This window comes from Diadema antillarum, unplaced genomic scaffold (genome assembly GCF_040938485.1).
Source record: "Diadema antillarum isolate AM-2024a unplaced genomic scaffold, OU_Dant_1.0 seq00001293_RagTag, whole genome shotgun sequence".
In the NCBI taxonomy this organism is placed as follows: domain Eukaryota; kingdom Metazoa; phylum Echinodermata; class Echinoidea; order Diadematoida; family Diadematidae; genus Diadema; species Diadema antillarum.
The window spans coordinates 10,356-29,466 of record NW_027272072.1 but is presented as its reverse complement, the minus strand read 5'-3'; the positions used below and the strand labels follow the sequence as shown (position 1 = coordinate 29,466).

Here is a 19,111-nt window from a genome sequence, read left to right as displayed (position 1 = left end):
GGTCTTTGAGTGGGAGAAAAACAGTCCCCAGAACCGGATGCCATGGAATGATACCTCAGTTATTGCTTTTTTTTTTTGTCCTTTGTGTTTGTCAGTCAGGGAATTTCCCTACTCGGACCACAATCTCTTTCGCCTTCCGTTCCCATGCATATAGGGCCCTGGTAGCCCTAGGTGCTGTTTTCCAGTCAAGTGTTTTCATATATACCCATTTTGTAACCCGATAATATACAAGGACAAAACGTGCAACGTATTCCCATGTAGGGTTGCCATACTTGACATACTTATCTGCAGACATGTTCCACGAATCACACTCCAAAATCCCAACGTGTCACATAGAGTACTCCAGGACGACGTTCAAAATTCAATAACCATAATCACAATTCGGCGTCTAGCTCTTCTCCCAGCTGGTACCCTTATTTTCAATATCCAATCAATTCCGGGTTATACACCCAAGTTAGCAAGTTTAGAGGAAAGAGAACGACGAAAGGGGACTTCGATTACCCCTAAAAGGTTACGTGAATGCAGCGGATGCCGAAATTTAGCAGAACGCAGCAGTGATTCTTGAGGGAAGTTGACAATGGGAGCATAGGTTATATACATCTTAGACTATATTTATTATGCAAAACGAAATGTCGCACGCAGTGAATTTGTATGTGGACTATAGATGAAATGAGTCAACCCATCCAATCTTGAGGGTTCTTTTAAATTTATATTTTTTGAAAGAGCAACTCTTCTTTTGCCTTCCGCTGAAGTTTGGGATCAATAAATGAACAGGATATTGTGTTTGTAGCAATTTTCTCGTACACTTTTTGTAGAAAAGTGTGATCAGGTGTGTCTTACAGAATCCCTCTTTCATTCCTCAAAAACGCTGAACGCACCCTCAACTTCCAACTCTGATAACTTAAAAAATAATGCTACAAATGTGAAATTTGGCGTTAATCTCGGAAAGAATATGTTTATAAAACATGCTTAATTTCAGCTAAATTTGATAATCCCTTCATTTCTATTTCTCTGGTGGTTTACATCTTTTTTTTTTCTTTTGGTCCCATTCATCGCACAGCAAGCGCGGCTTGGTAAAGACTAAACGCTTGAATAGACTTGAATAGGCGTAAATATTCATCACTGAATGATAAACGCCTAAAATCAAAATAACAACAACGACAACAACAAGAACTTCGTACTTCAAACCTTCTTTTCTCTAGTTCACACTTTTCCGGAGTGCATGCTTTCTTTTCAATATTTAGATATTTAGATTTAGGTTGAAAGTGTCCATTGGAGTCAAGTTATACATCATTTTAAAGCTCAGAATATAAGATTATAATACTCTTAAGTAAAAATCAATGTTTGTCAACTTTTTGTTGGTTTTGTGATGCAGGATCACATGTTTAGCTTGATAAGAAATGCAAGGGCAGTAATTAGTCAAGATAATCTATGTGTACTTTTTATAATCAGAAAAAAATCCTTTCCTCTTATCTGCTATTTCATAGTGTTTTAAAAACACCAAAATATTTACGAAAAGAAGAGAAAATGTATTAAAGAAAGCATGCAGTAGCCAAACGAAGGGCACGTAGTTTCTTCACTTTAAAATCAAGCTAGTTCCGCGTTCCACTCTGCGCATGATTGTGAAAAAGAAAGTCATTTTGTACAATCAGGCATGTTGGCTTTTTAGATTCACTGAGATCAGCATCCGTGATGTAATGATTATACATGTAGTCCTTTTGATGATGCGTGCCACCACATCCATCTGACAGGAAGCGTGGTATTTGGCACTATCGATGGAAGACAAACTGAATTCGTGCAAAGAATGCACTGAATGCTTCCCCAAGTGTTCATTGACAAACCATTCTGGCAAGTGTCTAGTCACAGTTGTCTTATATGCGCAAATTCACCCTTTGTTTCATCAATCATGACTTATGAATTCAATAAATAGTTGCGTCGGGCAAGCTTACGCAACCGTTGTGCACATGACCTAGCCCAGGAAATCAGAATGGTTTAAGATGGAGTTACAACTGTCTCTTTCCCTTAAAACCACGATTTGCAAAGTCTTGAACGAAGTCCGTGCCCAAGATGTAAGAAAATTAATGTATTGGCCAAATTCTGTTCTTTCGCTAATGTTTCTTAGTGAAACAAAAATCAGGAATACTACTGTAGGAATTTTCGGGGAGGGGGTGTTAGTGAAGCAACTACCCCCTCCACTCTGGCACTGTCTGATGCGCATCGTCTTATTACAAGAAAATTTTAGAGATTGAGCCACGACTGACTTTTCCCCTTTGAACCCGTTTTCAGTGCCGACACTCGAACTTATTTGAAGTAGTCACATGTGTCAAACGGGATCTGATTAGTCGACTGAACATTTCTAGACATTATTTGACATGATATAAACCTACACTTGAAAATTGGACCATGTCAGTTTTATTTGCCGGAATTTATCAGAAAATGATAAAAGCGTCTTTTTCAGAGGGCATGCAGAGTTTCAAACACTTTCCCAGCATACAGCTCCAATTTACACTTTTGCACCTATCTCTGGACGGTATTGACAGTTATTTCATGTTTTACCATGAAGTGAAATTTCATTACATTTCATAATAAACACGAAAAATATTCGTGACTGAAAAATGAATCATCAGATTGCTCTGAAAGACGGCGGCGTCGGGCTTTGAACATCAATGGCACTCATGTCTTGTGAAAATTTTTGTGCATCTTTAGAAAAATGTTTGAATAGTTATGAAAAGTATAGGAACTCCAGCTCTTGAATCTCATTGGTATAACAGCCCTGAACGGTACGTTTGCTTGTTCAGGTGCGTGTCGTTCAAAAAGGTATATTGGATCTTTAATTTTCCCTGATGAGAAATCCAGGGTTGTTGGTTTTGCGCAGAATGTAAGTGAGAACTCATTTTCTTTTTAAGACACACCCCTCTTGATCATTGGCTGATAAAATCTCACATCCGCTGTCTGATTGGCCCTGCAGGAATCACTGCGAAAGCTCGGAAGGTCCGGGTGTCACCGCGCTCTCTCTCATTGGCCGACTCTTTTACTTCTTGTTGTCAACGCGAGGCCTTGTATCAAAATCAACAAGTGGCAAAGACGAAGCATTTCTATGGCAAGGCAAAACAATGTCTATTGTGTTTTGTTTTGTTTTGTTTTAAAGGGGGGGGGGGAGCAAAACATCACTGGCAAAACAGGCTCTATTTTCTTCTTATTAATGTAAACTTTATTCAGCCGTTGTGTTGAACTACAGATTTCCCCCCAATAATTGGTCATTAAACGATATATACCATCTATACAGTTACGGTCAAAAGGTGGGAGAGGTATAAGAACATAAAAATGCGTCCACCAACACACACACACACACATACACACACGCACGCACACACACGAACACTTTTTTATTTTTGTCAATCCTTCATTTTTCTTTCTTGTTGATACGAACCATAGCATATACAAACAAATTAATTGCAAAATAATACAAATTTCATTATAAAAAAAAATTACAAATGAAAAAGAATTTTGTATCAAAAAAAGGATAAAGGAAAGGCAAACACACACACACATACACACACACACATACACACAGACTCAATCACTCCAGACATGAAATGAACTCATACCAGCACAACTTCAGGCACATCGGAACAAACATCCTGTATTGCAAACAAGTGAAGTGGGATATTGTACCCTGGGGTTTTGCGAATAGGCAGTGAAGTGCATCGTTTTAAAATACAGGCACAACTTTGTATTTCCTTTTTGCTCTTAAAAAAAAAAAATGGCAACAAACATCAAACAAACCTATCATTCTCTGACAGCTTTACCAGGAGACCCTATGCAGCAGGGGAAGGGAGTTTACCATCGATACTAACTTGATGGAAGAAAACAAAGAATTACGTAAGGAAAGATAAAATAAGAGACAGGTTTTCAGTTAGCAGGCCATGCATGTTGTGACATGTGCATCTCATTTTATGTTTGTTCAAAGTGCTGTACTCAAGTACCACTGATCAAGATGTAGATAAACAATACAACACCACGATGCATGAAATAGATATAAATACTATCAATTGTGTTTATTCATACCTAATTACAAAAGTACACAATATGTATTTGTAACATATGCTGTACATACAAGTGTACTGGAAACAAAACACCCTAATATAATCATGGAGAATCTATCGTTTACAACCAAAAGTATTTGCTGATCAGTTTTACAAAAAAGCATACACAAAATTGAATTTTGCCATTCTATGTACCAAAGGATGGTCGAGCAAATCATAGGACTTTATGCTCAACTTCTAAAATTTGACATCAGTTTGCTGCTCTGATATTGATTTTAAACACAGAGAAAGATTTATATTAAAACATAATAAATCTCTATAATTATCAACTTTCTTCATGAAATTAATTGGGAGTTATCAACAGGAGGAGATGCCTTGATATCATTATCGACAACCATGACAAAAAGCCTGGTATGAATTGAGCAGCAACAAGAAACGATTGGTCAGTATGTGCGTCACCTTTAGGTAGTTGCAAAGTACTGAATCATTAACTATCAAATACATTTCATATCAAACACAACTCTTCCCCAACAGAAAGGAGTAAATGCTTGAGGTCATAAAGAGAATAAAATTTCTGTATATACAAGTATAAATTATGTAGAGATCACACTTTTTCAATGCAATGATACAACTCAGACCTATAATATTATAATCAAACATTATCATATCCTCTTTTAACATTGATGTAAAATATATCATTCATAAAATGAATACTGTCATCATGTTTTAAAGAATCAACTTCAAACAAAAAGAGAACCTGACCAGAAATTAATGAAAGTGAGTAAACCGAATATGGGATTCCAACCCTATGAAATCCCATTTTCTTGCTTATTTTCATTCATATATTTCAAAGACTCTAATTTTCGTCGCTATCACATTTAATACACCTGTCATAAAGCTTTTGTTAAAAAATTTTACAAGTTGTCCATTTTCTGAATATATCTTTCACACTGACTCTTTTATAACCTAGATTGATGTGGATTGGCCAGCTGCATTGAGAAACACAAACCAACAACATAAATGTTACCCCCTTGCATCATAAAACAACAAACCACAAACAGAGCATGAAAAATATACCTCAAACATGTGTCCAAAGAACAATACCCACTATTTTTACTTATCAACAATGTTTACATGACAGCCGATGTGTGGTCACGTTCAAGTTTGCAATTGTAGGCACTAGACTGACAAACCTAACACAAGGAGGAGAGGTCTGCATGGGAAGCATGACTTGAAAAAAAAAGAGTCATCATTCTAGATAACAAAATGTGATGTGTTTGTTCATTACTTTGTAATCAAACTTAAAGGACATGTTCACCTTCATATGTGACCGTGCACCTCAAAACGAACATAAAGTCGCACACACTGATACTGTGTGAGGACTGAAAATAAGTGAAATGGGTCAACCTAGCCGAACTTAACTTTTTCATATTTTCTGAAAGAGCGGGTCTTCTTTTACATTATGCAAAAAATTTGGTATCATAAAATGGGCAGGAAAGTGTGTTTTTTAGCAGTTTATCTCTAACATTTTTGGTAGAATAGTGTGATTAGGTGTGTCTTTAGAATCCCTTTTTCATTTCTGAAAAACCTTGACCACACTCTTCACTTTCAACTCTAATAACTTTTGATAGAATAGTGCTGCTGCTTTGAAAGTTAGCATTAATTATAGACAAATTGTGTTAATGAGGCATGCTTAATTTCAGTTTAATCTGATAATCCCTTCATTGTTGTTACTCTGGTTGTTTACTTCCTGTTTTTGTCCCATTCATCGCACAGCCAGCATGGTTTGGTAAAGATTAAGCGCTCGAATAGACACTGTACTTCAGAGCCTCTTTTCTCAGTTCACACTTTTCGTGAGTTTGTGCTTTCTTTCCAATATTTAGATAGGTTAGGAGAGTCCATTTGATTTGAGTTATACATCATTTTAAAGCTTAAAGTCTGCTCTTTCAGAATATGGTCTTAACTAAAAATTCATGTCTGGCGACTGTTTGTTTGTTTTGAGGTGCAGGGTCACATATACAAGTTGATTAAGTGAATGCAGCAATATTAGTAGAACACATAAGTGAAAGTTTTTGGGGAAATCCAACAATCCATTCCAAAGTTATGGATTTTTAAAGTATCCGAGCAGTCCTTCCTGGATGAGAAGACTACTACACTGTATGATGTCATGTGCATAGAATGATATAAGGGAAATTAAAAGAGAATTTCACAAAGCTTTACTTTTTGAAGAAGGTGCTTACTTTTTTTGACTTGTGACTGACCTATGCTAAGGATGATATTATTTCCCCTGCCTTCTGGAAGAGCCAAGTCGAGTGTTCTTTACGTATGCGAGAAAAGTGAGAATATGATGAATTTTCCCTATACTTTAATTATATCGTTGTACACATGTGACATCACAAGCTGTAGTAGTCTTCTCATCCAGCCATGACTGAGCAGAAACTTCAAAAATTCATAACTTTTGAACGGCTTGTCCAATTTTCCTCAAACTCTCACTGATGTGTTCTACTAATATTGCTGCATTCACTCAACCCCAATGTCTATAAAGGTGAACTTGTCCTTTAAAGAGGTTGTCACAATAGTCCAGAAGTATATCCTGCCTTCTGCTGACACATACTGGAAGATAAGCCACTTTTCAGTGCCTGAATCATATATCAACCTCTCCCTCCGCCAACCAGCTTTTATCAGTCAAAATATACATACAGTTGCCTTTTTCTCCTCATATTCCCTAACAAATTAGGGAAGCTAATTCCATGAAATTAGTGCGGTTACTGACGCCTTAAACCTGAGCCCTGAACATGCTTGTAATGCAGTCAGACACATAACACATACGTTGCCCTAAAGAGTAGTAATCACATAGCATTATGACAGCAGATGTAAAAGCATCATTTATATGCAGCAAATCAGATAAATGAGGTCCGATTTTCTCTTATCAATCGGGTTAAGTTGACATACGAGGATGACAGTATGTCAACCTGTGCATATGACAAAAATATAACATGAATTACGAGAACTGTGCTAGAAAAACACATCTGGACCATGTGTACTTCAAATATGCTTCAAATAATTTTTTTGTGCACACATGGCCAAATACACTGTGGGTGTAGTGAGTATTTACTTATTAAACCAAGACTTTCATATTTTCTGCTCTCATGTGAAGTCCATCCGATATCTTTGACAAAATAATCTGTTTGATTGGGCTTTTTTCATAGCAGGTGTTACTTGGGAATAATTATGATCTCAGGGGAAAAAAAAATGTATTGTGCAGATAATGAATCAATTGAGTGGTCTCTAGATAGCCACTACTTGTATGTAAAAAGCATTATAAAAGTGCCAGACAGGGAAAGACTCCTCGAAATATAGACTGCTATCAAAATCATCTGTTTGTAGAAACATTTACTCAACTTATTTTACGGCTGCACAAGAAAGCTTTGAGGGCATTTTCAGTTCTTTTTACATTGGAATCTGGAATGGCAGTATGATAAGCAAGCATACACTGAACTTGAATCATCGATGATGTAAATCACAAGAATTTCAGTTTGCAAAAATATACTTCCAGCTGTTAAAAAGCAAACCTTGTGAAAACCCCCAGAAAAATAGTAATTTGTATCATTATACAACCTATTCTCACTTGCCCTCTAGCCCCGAACTCTTTGCGACTACAGGCTCTGATTTTATGTTGGTCGCAGCTCCACTCATAGACAGGATGATCACCATGTCGTTCATACATCTGTTTGTGTCACCCTATAAAGTATCAGTCGCTATCCTTCAGGGCCTTGAGCGTGTACCCCTTGGTTGTTATAACTCCGCGACATCGGATGAGAACAGAGAAGCGCAGTGTCCAGGCAGGATACCATCGCTCAGAGTCGGGGCCCGGGAAGAACTCGCCGAGGACAGATTGGAACTCCTCCGGTGGTAGGACGTCTGTGGAAAGCAGGTGGCAAGACAGAAAACACGCACATACGGAAATCAACGGAATAATTCTAGAAGCAAAAACATACTACAGTTGAACCTCTCGTATCCAGACAAGTCGGGACCGGGGCTTATCCGGATAAGGGATTTGGCCGGATACGAGAGACTCAATGCTTTATACATGTACATATACATACACATGTACTGATGTAGCCCATTGTAGTACCACATGTAGTAATGTGTATACTGCAACCTTTTCATTGTTACACTCAGTAACAGACCCCAAAATAGAGGTTCGTGTTTGCAAGAATGAAATCATTTTCTTTTATAAATTCTTGGGATGATTTACCTAAATAATTATTAAGAAATGTATCAAGTATATGTAATTCATGTGTGTTTGTGTAGGAGTGCTCAAGGAGTTGGGAATCCCCCTTTCCTCCTGTAATTATTTAAAATAAAATCACGGCGAGATTGCGGCCGTATAATAGAGAGATCCGGATAAAGGGAGGCTGGATGAGAGAGGTTCAACTGTACATATTATTGTAGTAGTACTCAGAAGAGCTGAAAATTAATCTTTCACCATTTGAAATTTGCTTGCAATGCGTAGAAAGGGTCGACAAAGAGACTTTCCTGACTGACACAATTTGCCAGAATGATGAGTTTATTTGGAGTACTTTTGAGATCAAAAGTGAAGAATTATTTAGATCTTAGTACACTTTTATTGCAGAAGAGCCCTCCCTGTTCAGCAGTGTGCATAGGTAAAACATTATGTGTTGATTAATCGTGCCCTAGCAATTATATTTTCTAACAAGCTTCCTGCGAGTCATACTTGTGTGGAAGATGGGTGGATACTGTTGTGGTTAAATTTGTTGATTAGCAATAATCAATTATGAAAAATTATGTGGCAAAAATGTTAGTGGCATGACAGCATCTGTTTGGTAAAACACAAGCATTGATTCAATTGGATCACAAAGAAGCTCTAATGCAGATACTAACTCTATAAGCTTTCGTATGTTTGATTTTATGATTTTGTAATATTGTTTTCCATCATATGTCACTTTTTTTTTAATCCACTTTTTTTTTTTAATTTGGACTCCTCTGAAAACCAGCATTATTATGTTGAGAAGGGCTCTCAAGCTTGTTATAAATCATATTGTTAGAAATGTACATGTATGTTTGTATGTTATGTCTTTCTCTACAGGAAATACAACACCCTACAATACAACAGTCTATCACCTACTGTCTTGTTTGCCTTGGCATACTCATTCAACTCTGGTGGGATGACACAGCACGTTTCCTGGTTGAGCTGGTCTATGATTGGTTTCACCTGGAAGGAGAGTGAAGAAAAATGAGAGAGAAAACTAAACAAATGTGCTACAACAAAAAAGTCAGTTGAGGTCAATTTTCTGAAAATGAAATGACACTATTCCCTTACTCTTCCACTTTAATTTCATTTAACTCTACTCATAAAAGTACTCGATGCAGAGATATTGATTATTTTGTGAGATTATGTTAAGTGGTCAAAGAAATCAGCATTTTGAGAAATACTGCCTTCAAAGTCTTCCTTCCGCCCAATCATGATCAAGGAGAGGAAAGACAGTTTTCACCTCTTGACAAATAGAAGGTACGCTCCAAGCAACCTCAGCGATGCTCACTCAAGCTTAGTGCCAGTGGTCTAACACAACCAACTAGAAATATCACTGAAGGTGATTAATACCCCCGCCCCGTGACGACAGTTTTACCCAAGGAATGATCTTTCCTTGATCTTCTGCCATTTAAATGCCGTTACCATGGCACGCAGCTTCCGACACGTCCGAAAAATATGTCTTGCACATCTTCCCACCAAGACTATTGTGTGTGCCACATTTCATAAGCTTTTGTCAAAACTGAGGAAGTAGTTCAATCCACAAGATCTTTCCTTGATCTTCCGCCATTAATATGCCGCCGACACGTCCAAAAAATATGTCTTGCACATCTTCCCACCAAGACCAATGTGTGTGCCACATTTCATGAGCTTCAGTCGAATACAGAGGAAGTAGTTCAATCCGCAAGATCTTTCCTTTGATCTTCTGCCATTTATATGCCGTTACCATGGCAACGCAGCTTCCGACACGTCCGAAAAATATGTCCTCCACATCTTCCCACCAAGATCAAGGTGTGTGCCACATTTCATAAGCTTTGGTCAAAAAACTGAGGAAGTAGTTAAATCCGCAAGGTCTTTCCTTGATCTTCCTGCCATTAATATGCCGTTACCATGGCAACGTACTTTCGGGTACTGTCAAAAATGCGTCTTGCACATCTACAACCAAAGGCACACATCTGTACCAAGTTTCATGGAAATTGGGCAAAAACTGAGAAGTAGTTTGCAACACAAAATTTCCATCATTTTGGCTCATAATATGTGAGCTGTTACCATGGCAACATACTTTTTGTCACAGTCAAGAATGTGTCATGCTGACCTATATCCTAAGACAAACATTCAATATGAATCCATGAGAATTGGAAGAACACTGATGAAGCAGTTTTGCCATGAAGCATTTTGCCCTATATTTTACCAATAACATGCCGTTACCATGGCAACGCACTTTTTGCCACTGCGAATATGTGTCTTGCACATTAACATATTCAGATGAACATCTGTACCTAATTTCATAAAATTTGATCCAAAACTGTGGGAGGAGTTCGCGACGCAAGATTTGTACCCATTTTTGCCAATAATATGCCGTTACCATGGCAACGTACTTTTGGGTACTGTCAAAAAATACGTCTTGCACATCTACAACCCAAGGCACACATCTGTGCCAAGTTTTATGGGAATCGGTTGAAAACTGAGAAAGTAGTTCGCGACGCAATATTTGCAACGGACCGACCGCCCGCCCGACCGCCCGACCGCCCGCCCGACTGTCCGCTGATTCCTATATACCCCCTTCAAACTTCGTTTGGCGGGGGTATAATTAGTAACAAGGATGTCACGCACCAACCAATAAGATCGCTCCCTTGTTGCTAGGGGCAGAGTCTATTTGCGGCGAGAAATAAAAATCTTCAGACAGGTTTCTGTTCCATTGAAAGTCAGAAAATCATGGCCCAGAAAAATGGTAATTTGTTGCCTCTCCTTTGGTCATTTAGCTTTGAAATTTTGGCAGATTATAGACGAAACACTAAAGGTCCTGTTTACCTTTGGGAACAGTGATTTCAAAAAATGCTCAAGATATCACATTTAATACATGTGTGTAGGTCTGTTGTATCACAAAACATCCTACCATATAAATTTCTCGCAGTAAAGCCTAAAATATTAGGAGATATCAGTATTTTTCTCATTAAACCATAACTGTAGAGGGTTTAGTCTGGAAACATCTTTAATATAACTATTGTTCACATTTTGTGTATTTAACAATACTTTATGTTGATTATACAGATTCAAATTTTTACAGAGGTTGTTTGTATCCCATTATCATTATTATTATTATTATTATTATTATTATTATTATTATTATTATTATTATTATTATCATTATTATTATTATCATTATTATTATTATTATTATTATTATTATTATTATTATTATTATCATTATCATTATTAACTGGAAAAAAGCAAATTGAAGTGTTGTAAGGATTATCTCCCTCTATGGTCTGACATCACTGAATGTAGGGAACACATGCAGGTACAGTCTCCACTTCTGGGCTCCAAATATTCTTACCCTTGACCAGTTGTATAGCTCCTCAAGCATCGTCTTGTCTGCGTCACAGATCCCAAGGGCCCCTATGCGACCTCTGCTGACCTCCCGCTCAAGTTCCCACCACAGCGGCTTGTAGTGCTCAAAGGTGAGATCCTCGATAACGTTCGGCCTTTTTGAAATGGCCAGTAGCAGAACATCAATCTTGGCAAGGTTGAGTTCTTTCAATACTGCATGGATAAAAATAAGAGGCTTGAAACAGTATGCAATACTTTAATAGTGGAAATTTGCGGCTACTTTATGATACCAGAGACTACAGTAAAATAAAAGCACACAAATATTTTTTGCCTATTCTACATACTGCTATGTATTGTGTGCAAAATTAATTGAACTCAGCTGAGCATGAAAACTTACTCAAGTGAAGGGGGGAGTAATAGAAAGACAAATTACACATTCAACAAGAAATTATTCATTTTGACTGCCATCCACTGTTAAAGGGATTGCATCATTTTGTTTGCAAAGCAGCTACAATGTGTGTAGGATAGCATCCCGGATTGCATCCCGGTATAGCTTCCTTGGAACTGCGAATGGGATTATTGCAATAAGTAACTAAGGATAATGTTCATGTACGCATGTGACTATTGAATACATACATTTCATAGTAAAGACCACACTGATGATGTACCGTACATACAGCACTGTCGAAAAGCATTTAATCCAAGAATGGGGTTTTATAAAGTGAGAACGGTTCAACAATCCATATTATGAACAATGTTTAAAAAAAAAGAAAAACATCATCATCCTCTCTTTGGGCACAACATGCTGCTCATGAAGATACGCTGTAAATTTATCTTGTGCATTCTGAATTTATCTGCAGCAATGTTTATGATTGTGGTTATGTACTATTAGATCTAAAAAGGACAACTGCTTCCAAGATCACTTTGAAGTTATATGGTCAAAGAGATGATTACCCATATCAACTGCCTCAGTAATCTCCTCCTCATCACTCTTTGTGATCATGAGCTTCACCGTAACTTTGAGGTCCTCCCTAGCCTCGGAATGCTGGGAAGGGGCGTTCTGAGGGTCAGAAAGCTGGATCACTTCCCCTTGGAGACAGCCTGTGTCACCAGCCTTTTCTACACAATTCTTCAATGTTTGCCGCAGGCAGAATTTGATCTGTATGGGGTGCATGAAATGGAGTTAGAGGAATAACTTTAGAGAATGGGTTTTACTTTTACAATCAAGACATCAAGTTACCAAAAAAAAAAAAAAATTGTATAACACGGGGCATTCTCATTTCCATTTTTGTATAGACCTAAGTTTATTACTGAATCATACAGTCTTCTGTATTTCTAACAGATTGTGTGAGCAACCAAAGAAATGCATTGATAAACTACAAGTAGATTCCTCTACAAGTACAAGACTCTTCAAAATCAAAGAGGAGAGTAAGAAGAGACAGCTCAACTCTAACCTTATTAATATTAGCTCTATAATAACATGATAAGGTCTAGCTACAGTGCACTCCTGTTATAACAAAATGCTCGGGACCGGTCGTTTTCTTTCGTTATAAACGAACAAATACAATATACATGACAAAAACAAGGAAACCACGCACATATCATATTCTGTTTGTTGAATACTCATCATACACTGAAAAGCTATGTGAAACGGGAATGGTACCTTTTTAATTTCGTTTGAATATTACATTTAAAAGAGAGCATAAAGTTTTTGTATTGTTTTGTATAGTTTTTCTATGGAAAAATAATGGTTTAGGATTCGGTTAAAGTTCGCTATTCTAAAAGTTCGTAACTCCAAAGGGTCCTTATTACGAAGTTTCGCCATTCCCGGGATTCTGAAGGCTTGTTCATTTGAAGCTTTACTCTTCCTAAGATTCGTTATGAATTCTGAAAGTTCATAATTTAGATATAAATACACTTGTAATATTATTCGTTTTCCAAAGGTTTGTTGATCGGAAAATGAAATGAGGTCTGTCATTCCTAAGGTTTGTAAATCAAGAAATGAGAAAGGATCACTATTCAGAAAGTTCGTTGTTCTGAAGGTTTTTTTTTTCATCTGAAAATGAAATAAGGTTCTTTATTCAGGAGAAGGTTTAATAAAAAAAAAGATGAGAAAGGTTAGTTATCTCAAAGGTTCAGTTATCTTACGACAATTGTAAGATTTGCAGTTCCTAAGTTTTGTTAGTGGACTCGCCTTCTTCACTTTTGGATTAACAAAACGTTGTTTTCATTGTTCCGTTTAATGAATGTGTGGAATTCCTATCATTTTCGGACTAACGAACTGTCGTAATAAGAACCACATTTCTTTGTCAGGTGGACAAACCTTATTAATAATGAACCTTCAGAATACTAGTAATGCCAAAATGTTCGTAATAACAAACCCTGTTCATTTTCGAACTAGTGGACATTTAGGTGTTATTTGTATCAGAATCTGTGTGTTTTGTATTAAAGAACCTTCGGAGCAGTAACACCAACCTTATTGTATCAGACTACTGTATTACAATAATCTTATTTATTATCAGACTACTGTATTACAATAACCTTTATTTATTAATCAGATTATTGTATTACAATAACGCAAGTTCCCCCCAGGAAACTGTGCGTGACACAAGGAGCGAACAGTCACGCAGTGATTTGAAGTGTTCGCCCATGCAGAGACGCTGTACTGGTAAATGCTTGTTCCACTACGTATTTTCAGAAGCGATCCACATTTCGTTATAACGGGTTAATGGAGCACATTTCTTTTGTTTTTCTTCGTCAGTGGCACTCGAAAAAGACTTCGTTATAACAAAAATTTCGCTATAAACGTGTTACCGGTACGTGTTTGTCATTTAAGCAAATTTTGTACCATAGACTTTAATGGCGATAATTTTGGTACAAGAAGTTTTACTTCGTTATATTGACGAAATTTCGTTTTAACGGGAGCCAGGACTCCGGGAGTGCACTGTAAAATATAGGTCTATGCGCAATAATGCTAATATTTACTATAAATTAAATTTATTGCTAGGTCGGACGTAATGCGCCGACTAACAAGTAGCTAGACAGAATATAGAAAGATCCGTGTGTTTTTTCTTTTTTTTTCGACGTTATTGCTCTCTTTGGGGGATTCCGTGAAGGCAGACGCAGCAGTCTCCGCGGAACATATATCCCCATACCCAGTGCCAGTGGCATAGCCCCGGAGACCCGCCGCTCCCAACGCTGCACGTTGGGGCTGGTCGCACTTAAATAGTTTACCAGTGGCAGAGATGTAGGGTGGAACATCCTATTACCGGACGCTTTTCTTTGTGGCTTTGAATTCCGTACTCATAGAATGAAATTTAGGCTAAAAACAACACCACTTATTCACAGACTCATGGAAATTACGAATTCAGCCAACTTACGTCATTTCTTCGTTCCAGTTTTTAGAAAATATGCTTCAAACATACCCCTCTAAAAATAGTGTTTTTTTGCGCGGTGCAAAATCGCATTGTATTACCGGACGCGATTTTCGTAATCGAATAATTGAGGTCTTTCGCACCTAATCCTTGCACCAGAATCACAATTCATCCCACAAATCACCGTACACTTTCTCACCGAGCGGATGACACACAAAAAAATCGGCAAATGAGGCTCAAATTTCGTATTTTACAGTAAAATGTCTGTCTTGACCATTTCGAACAGTTCACGCAATAAACCTTGTGAGAAATCGACAACTGGTTAGAGTATACGTGCTTTGTCTATGGGAGCTGCACGCACGGGCGATGAGTTGCGTGCCCCTTGCGCACAGTTTTTTTCTACTCCGCATCGTTCGCGTTTGAGGAGGATAGCTACAAATTATCAGTGAACTTTTGGTTCTAATAGAATCTTCAGCATTTTTCCTGTATGTGAGTGGGATTTCACAGAATTTCAGTCACGAAATGTGATTCAAACATGCATAAATATTAACTATGACGAGGTGCGGGTCACTCAACTATAAATTTGAGGTAAAATGTGAATTTTTTCGTGTTTTTACATTTTTATGTGGCATTTTTTTGCGATTTCGTTCCACACAAAGTTCTGTGAGGCTAATCTACGAAGTCTCGCGCGTACAGAATGTCATTAGTACGCAAAAATGTGCGTGTCCGGTAATACCATGCGTCCGGTAATACCATGCTTGCCCCTACGTGTACATACCGATCATTCGGTCAACAACTAACACAATACTACATGTGTGGGACTGAATATGAACTGCGCTTTAGCTGTTTTAACAACTGTCTTACCTCCTCTGTTGAGGACTTCGGAACTTTTCGCTTTAAGCTACCCCAGTTGAGAATATTACCACAGCTTAAAACCAAAGTGGTTGCTCTTGGTATTCTTTGAGGTAGTGACATTGTGCACTTTGTGGCTGTTTTACCAAGTGACTGGACTGCTCGTGTTAAAGGCTTATGTACAGTGTATACACGCAACCACCGTAGTCTACTGCTGAGTAGCTTGTCATGTGATAGACCACGGAGGTCATACCTCCTTGGATAGACACCGTACAGTAGACGTACAGTACCATGCCAACTTTGTGTTCTGTAGTAGACAGAACTTTGTGATTTGTTTGCTATGTCTTCTTTTCTTTTAATCTATCAAAAGTACCTACAGAAAGGCACATTTTACTACCAGTAGGCATACAGGACTGCATGCAGAGATACTAATACACCCGTGATTCGGTTACATGATTATGTATTCTAGCTGATGCTTTGCATCGTTTATTGCTTTTTTTTTTTTTGGGGGGGGGGGGTCTTGATAAAAACACGATTACGTATTGTAAGTACGGCAGTCCTTGAATCTAGTTGTTTTTAGCGGTGATGACGGCAGAGCATAAAACTTTAATGAGTACAATGTACTGTATAGTAATTAGTTCAGTGGCGGATCGGGGGGGGGGGGGGGCGCAACCGGCGCCCCCTATTCATTTCTGGTCAGTTTTTCTGTTTGCGTTTTTTACAATTTGAACATGAAGTGATGTCTAACTTGACATCGTCGGGACTAGAGGCAGTCATCCAAATTACATGAGATAAAACTATATTGATATAAAGGCCTGGGTACGGCTCCCATTGTTCGGATGGTGTGTGACCAATACAATTATTTAGAACATGCTTGTGAATTATTCATCGATAGAGTTTCCAGCGATGTTTTGCAACGCCACAGTGTAACAATCTAGCATTGTACAATATAATCGGGATACTGTAGTTCCCCTTTGGCATGGGATCGTCGAGCAAAATCCAGCGAAGCTGTGAACCATGTCGTGACTTGCATAAATTTTGTCAACATTTGCCATACAACCCGCACCCTGGCGAAATGCAAACATTGTCACTTTGAACTGCTGTATGAAGTAGACAGCCGTTCAAGATAAGTGATATTTTACATGTTGGCCTTAATAGTACTGGTATGCAAAGAATAAAGTCGTGACAGTAAGGGGAGGCAAACGAGAAATAGTGACTATCAGTAGAACAGATTTAGGATTGTAGCCATAAATATGTATGGTACCTACACAACTACATTTCTAGAGATCAAGCTTAAAAACTTATCATAGTAATCCGCATACCACTGACAACACGTAGGTGACCTATAGCAAGCTTGGGGAGGCGAGACGTATACCCCTGTATGTAAGACGTGATAATAATTTTATAGCACGACAGAAGTTTGAATTTAATCTTGTAGGCATTAGGTTTTGGTTTGTGTGGCTATATTACACTAAAGAAGCAAAGATCTTTTATTATTACAGTGTATTATCTAACATGAATGTGACGTAGGCCTACTCATCCACCGTCATCATCTACACGGATTTAAATCTATTCTGTGCCATGCCCTATTTACAAAGTCTGTACCCTGATTTTTTTTTTAAATATTATTTTCACTATCAATTGATCTCTGGATGTATGCAAATTGTATGAATACTCAATATAATGAAAATATGAAGTAAGATGAGATATGTTCTTATTGACCTTATATTATCCTTTGGGTTTTATTCCCTATAAACCACTATGAGCGTCCACAGATCAGACGTTATCAGATAACACTTTTGGACGAGCTATAGACTCCCACTCAATGATTATAAACCCAAGTACCGGTAGAAAGACGCAGGACAGGCGATAAACTCCATGATGTGCCACGATTACATTCTGTAATGTAAACTGGTTGCAACGGGAGGTTGTGGTCCTGCCCAAGCTATATTATTATGGGGGGGGGGGGGGGGGGAGCGGGAGCGAATGAGATTCACGGAGAGGTCACACCTACTTTAACAGAGAGTCAACACGTAAGACTTGTCAGGCCATATCGGGCAAGCATGAAGTTTGCATATAATACTTATGATAATTTTGAAAATTCTAGTATATTCTATTTTTTTTTTCTGAATACAACTGCGCCCAGGCTCAAATCCTAATCATGTCTGATCAGTAAGGTCCCTATTTAAAAGATAAGTTGTTCAGTCATGAATGGCATTATCTTTAATAAACTAACTTTACACATTTATGACAGGCATAATTTTTATTTATATGAATTTTGTCAGATTTCTTGTGCGCGATTAATGAAATAAAAAAGGTGATGACAACATCACCTGGCTGATTTGCATATTATTCAAATCGGCTGCTCGCATAAATGAGCGAAATGTTCACAATTTCATAACTAATCCTCATCTTTATCTGATTTCGATCAAGTTTTCACTATTGTGATTATGAATTAAAAAGAAAAAACAAATCTTTTTTATCGAATATTAAATGGTCCCGAATCCGCCATTCGATTAGAAAAGACAGCCAAGAAAAAGATTTGCTGAACAAAAATTCGCCTCCGTCTAGCTCCTTTGCTTTGATATGACTGTCGAAGCCAATCGTCATATCAGGACAATGACCCCTTTCAGTGATAGGGTTGGGTTCAGGATTGGGGTTAAGGTAAGGGTTAGGGTTAAGGTTAGGGCTAGGTTTAGGGTTAGGGTTAGGGCAAGGGTTAGGGTTAGGGTTAGTATTAATGTTAGGATTTGGCTTGTATAAGTCAGGATTATGTTGAGTAAGGATTAAAGGGTCAGGGGAAATGGCTGGGGTAATAAATTGTCCAGGGGGTATTTATTATAAAACCACCAATATAGCAGCGCCTGTGATAACGTCAAATGAGCTTCAGTTTTGCATTATCTCATTGTGTGTGTGTGTGTGTGTGTGTGTGTGTGTGTGTGTATTTTTTTGTCAACTTCCGGAGAAGAAGGATAATCACGGCGAGGATTCATTACTAACTTCATGCGAGGTGTATGTATGTGTGTGTTGGGGAAGAGAGGCCCCATGTCACAATGGAAATTGACAAAAGTTGCCAAAAATTGACAAAATTGACAAAGATTGCGCAACATTATGCAAAGTTGACATGCAAGTTTAGGCAACTTTGCATTTGCTTGCGCAACTTTGCGCCATTTCCGGCAATTTTGCGCCCATTTCTGGCAATTTTCCGCAACTTCCGGCAATTTTGCGCAACCTTG

General features: G+C 37.9%; 1 protein-coding gene across 1 annotated transcript; it reads right to left on the bottom strand.

Moving 5' to 3' along the window:
• Positions 1-6,766: 6,766 nt before the first annotated feature.
• Positions 6,767-16,072, bottom strand: LOC139708020 (glutamate--cysteine ligase regulatory subunit-like). The gene is made up of 5 exons (XM_071620009.1): positions 15,888-16,072; positions 12,604-12,808; positions 11,657-11,862; positions 9,196-9,282; positions 6,767-8,043 (listed from the first exon to the last, which is right to left on the bottom strand). Exons 1-5 carry the CDS (start codon positions 15,996-15,998, stop codon positions 7,798-7,800), a joined length of 855 nt encoding a protein of 284 aa, XP_071476110.1. The 5' UTR covers positions 15,999-16,072; the 3' UTR covers positions 6,767-7,797.
• Positions 16,073-19,111: the final 3,039 nt, after the last annotated feature.

Bases quoted from the DNA above. Each gene is read 5' to 3' on its own strand.
- LOC139708020 (XM_071620009.1), bottom strand. From the start codon at position 15,998: ATGTCACTACCTCAAAGAATACCAAGAGCAACCACTTTGGTTTTAAGC. The intron at 11,863-12,603 runs GTAATCATCTCT...TTATCCATGCAG, and splicing joins TACTGAGGCAGTTGATATGG to TATTGAAAGAACTCAACCTT. The intron at 8,044-9,195 runs GTAGGTGATAGA...GTTCAACTGTAG, and splicing joins ATGCCAAGGCAAACAAGACA to TATGTTTTTGCTTCTAGAAT.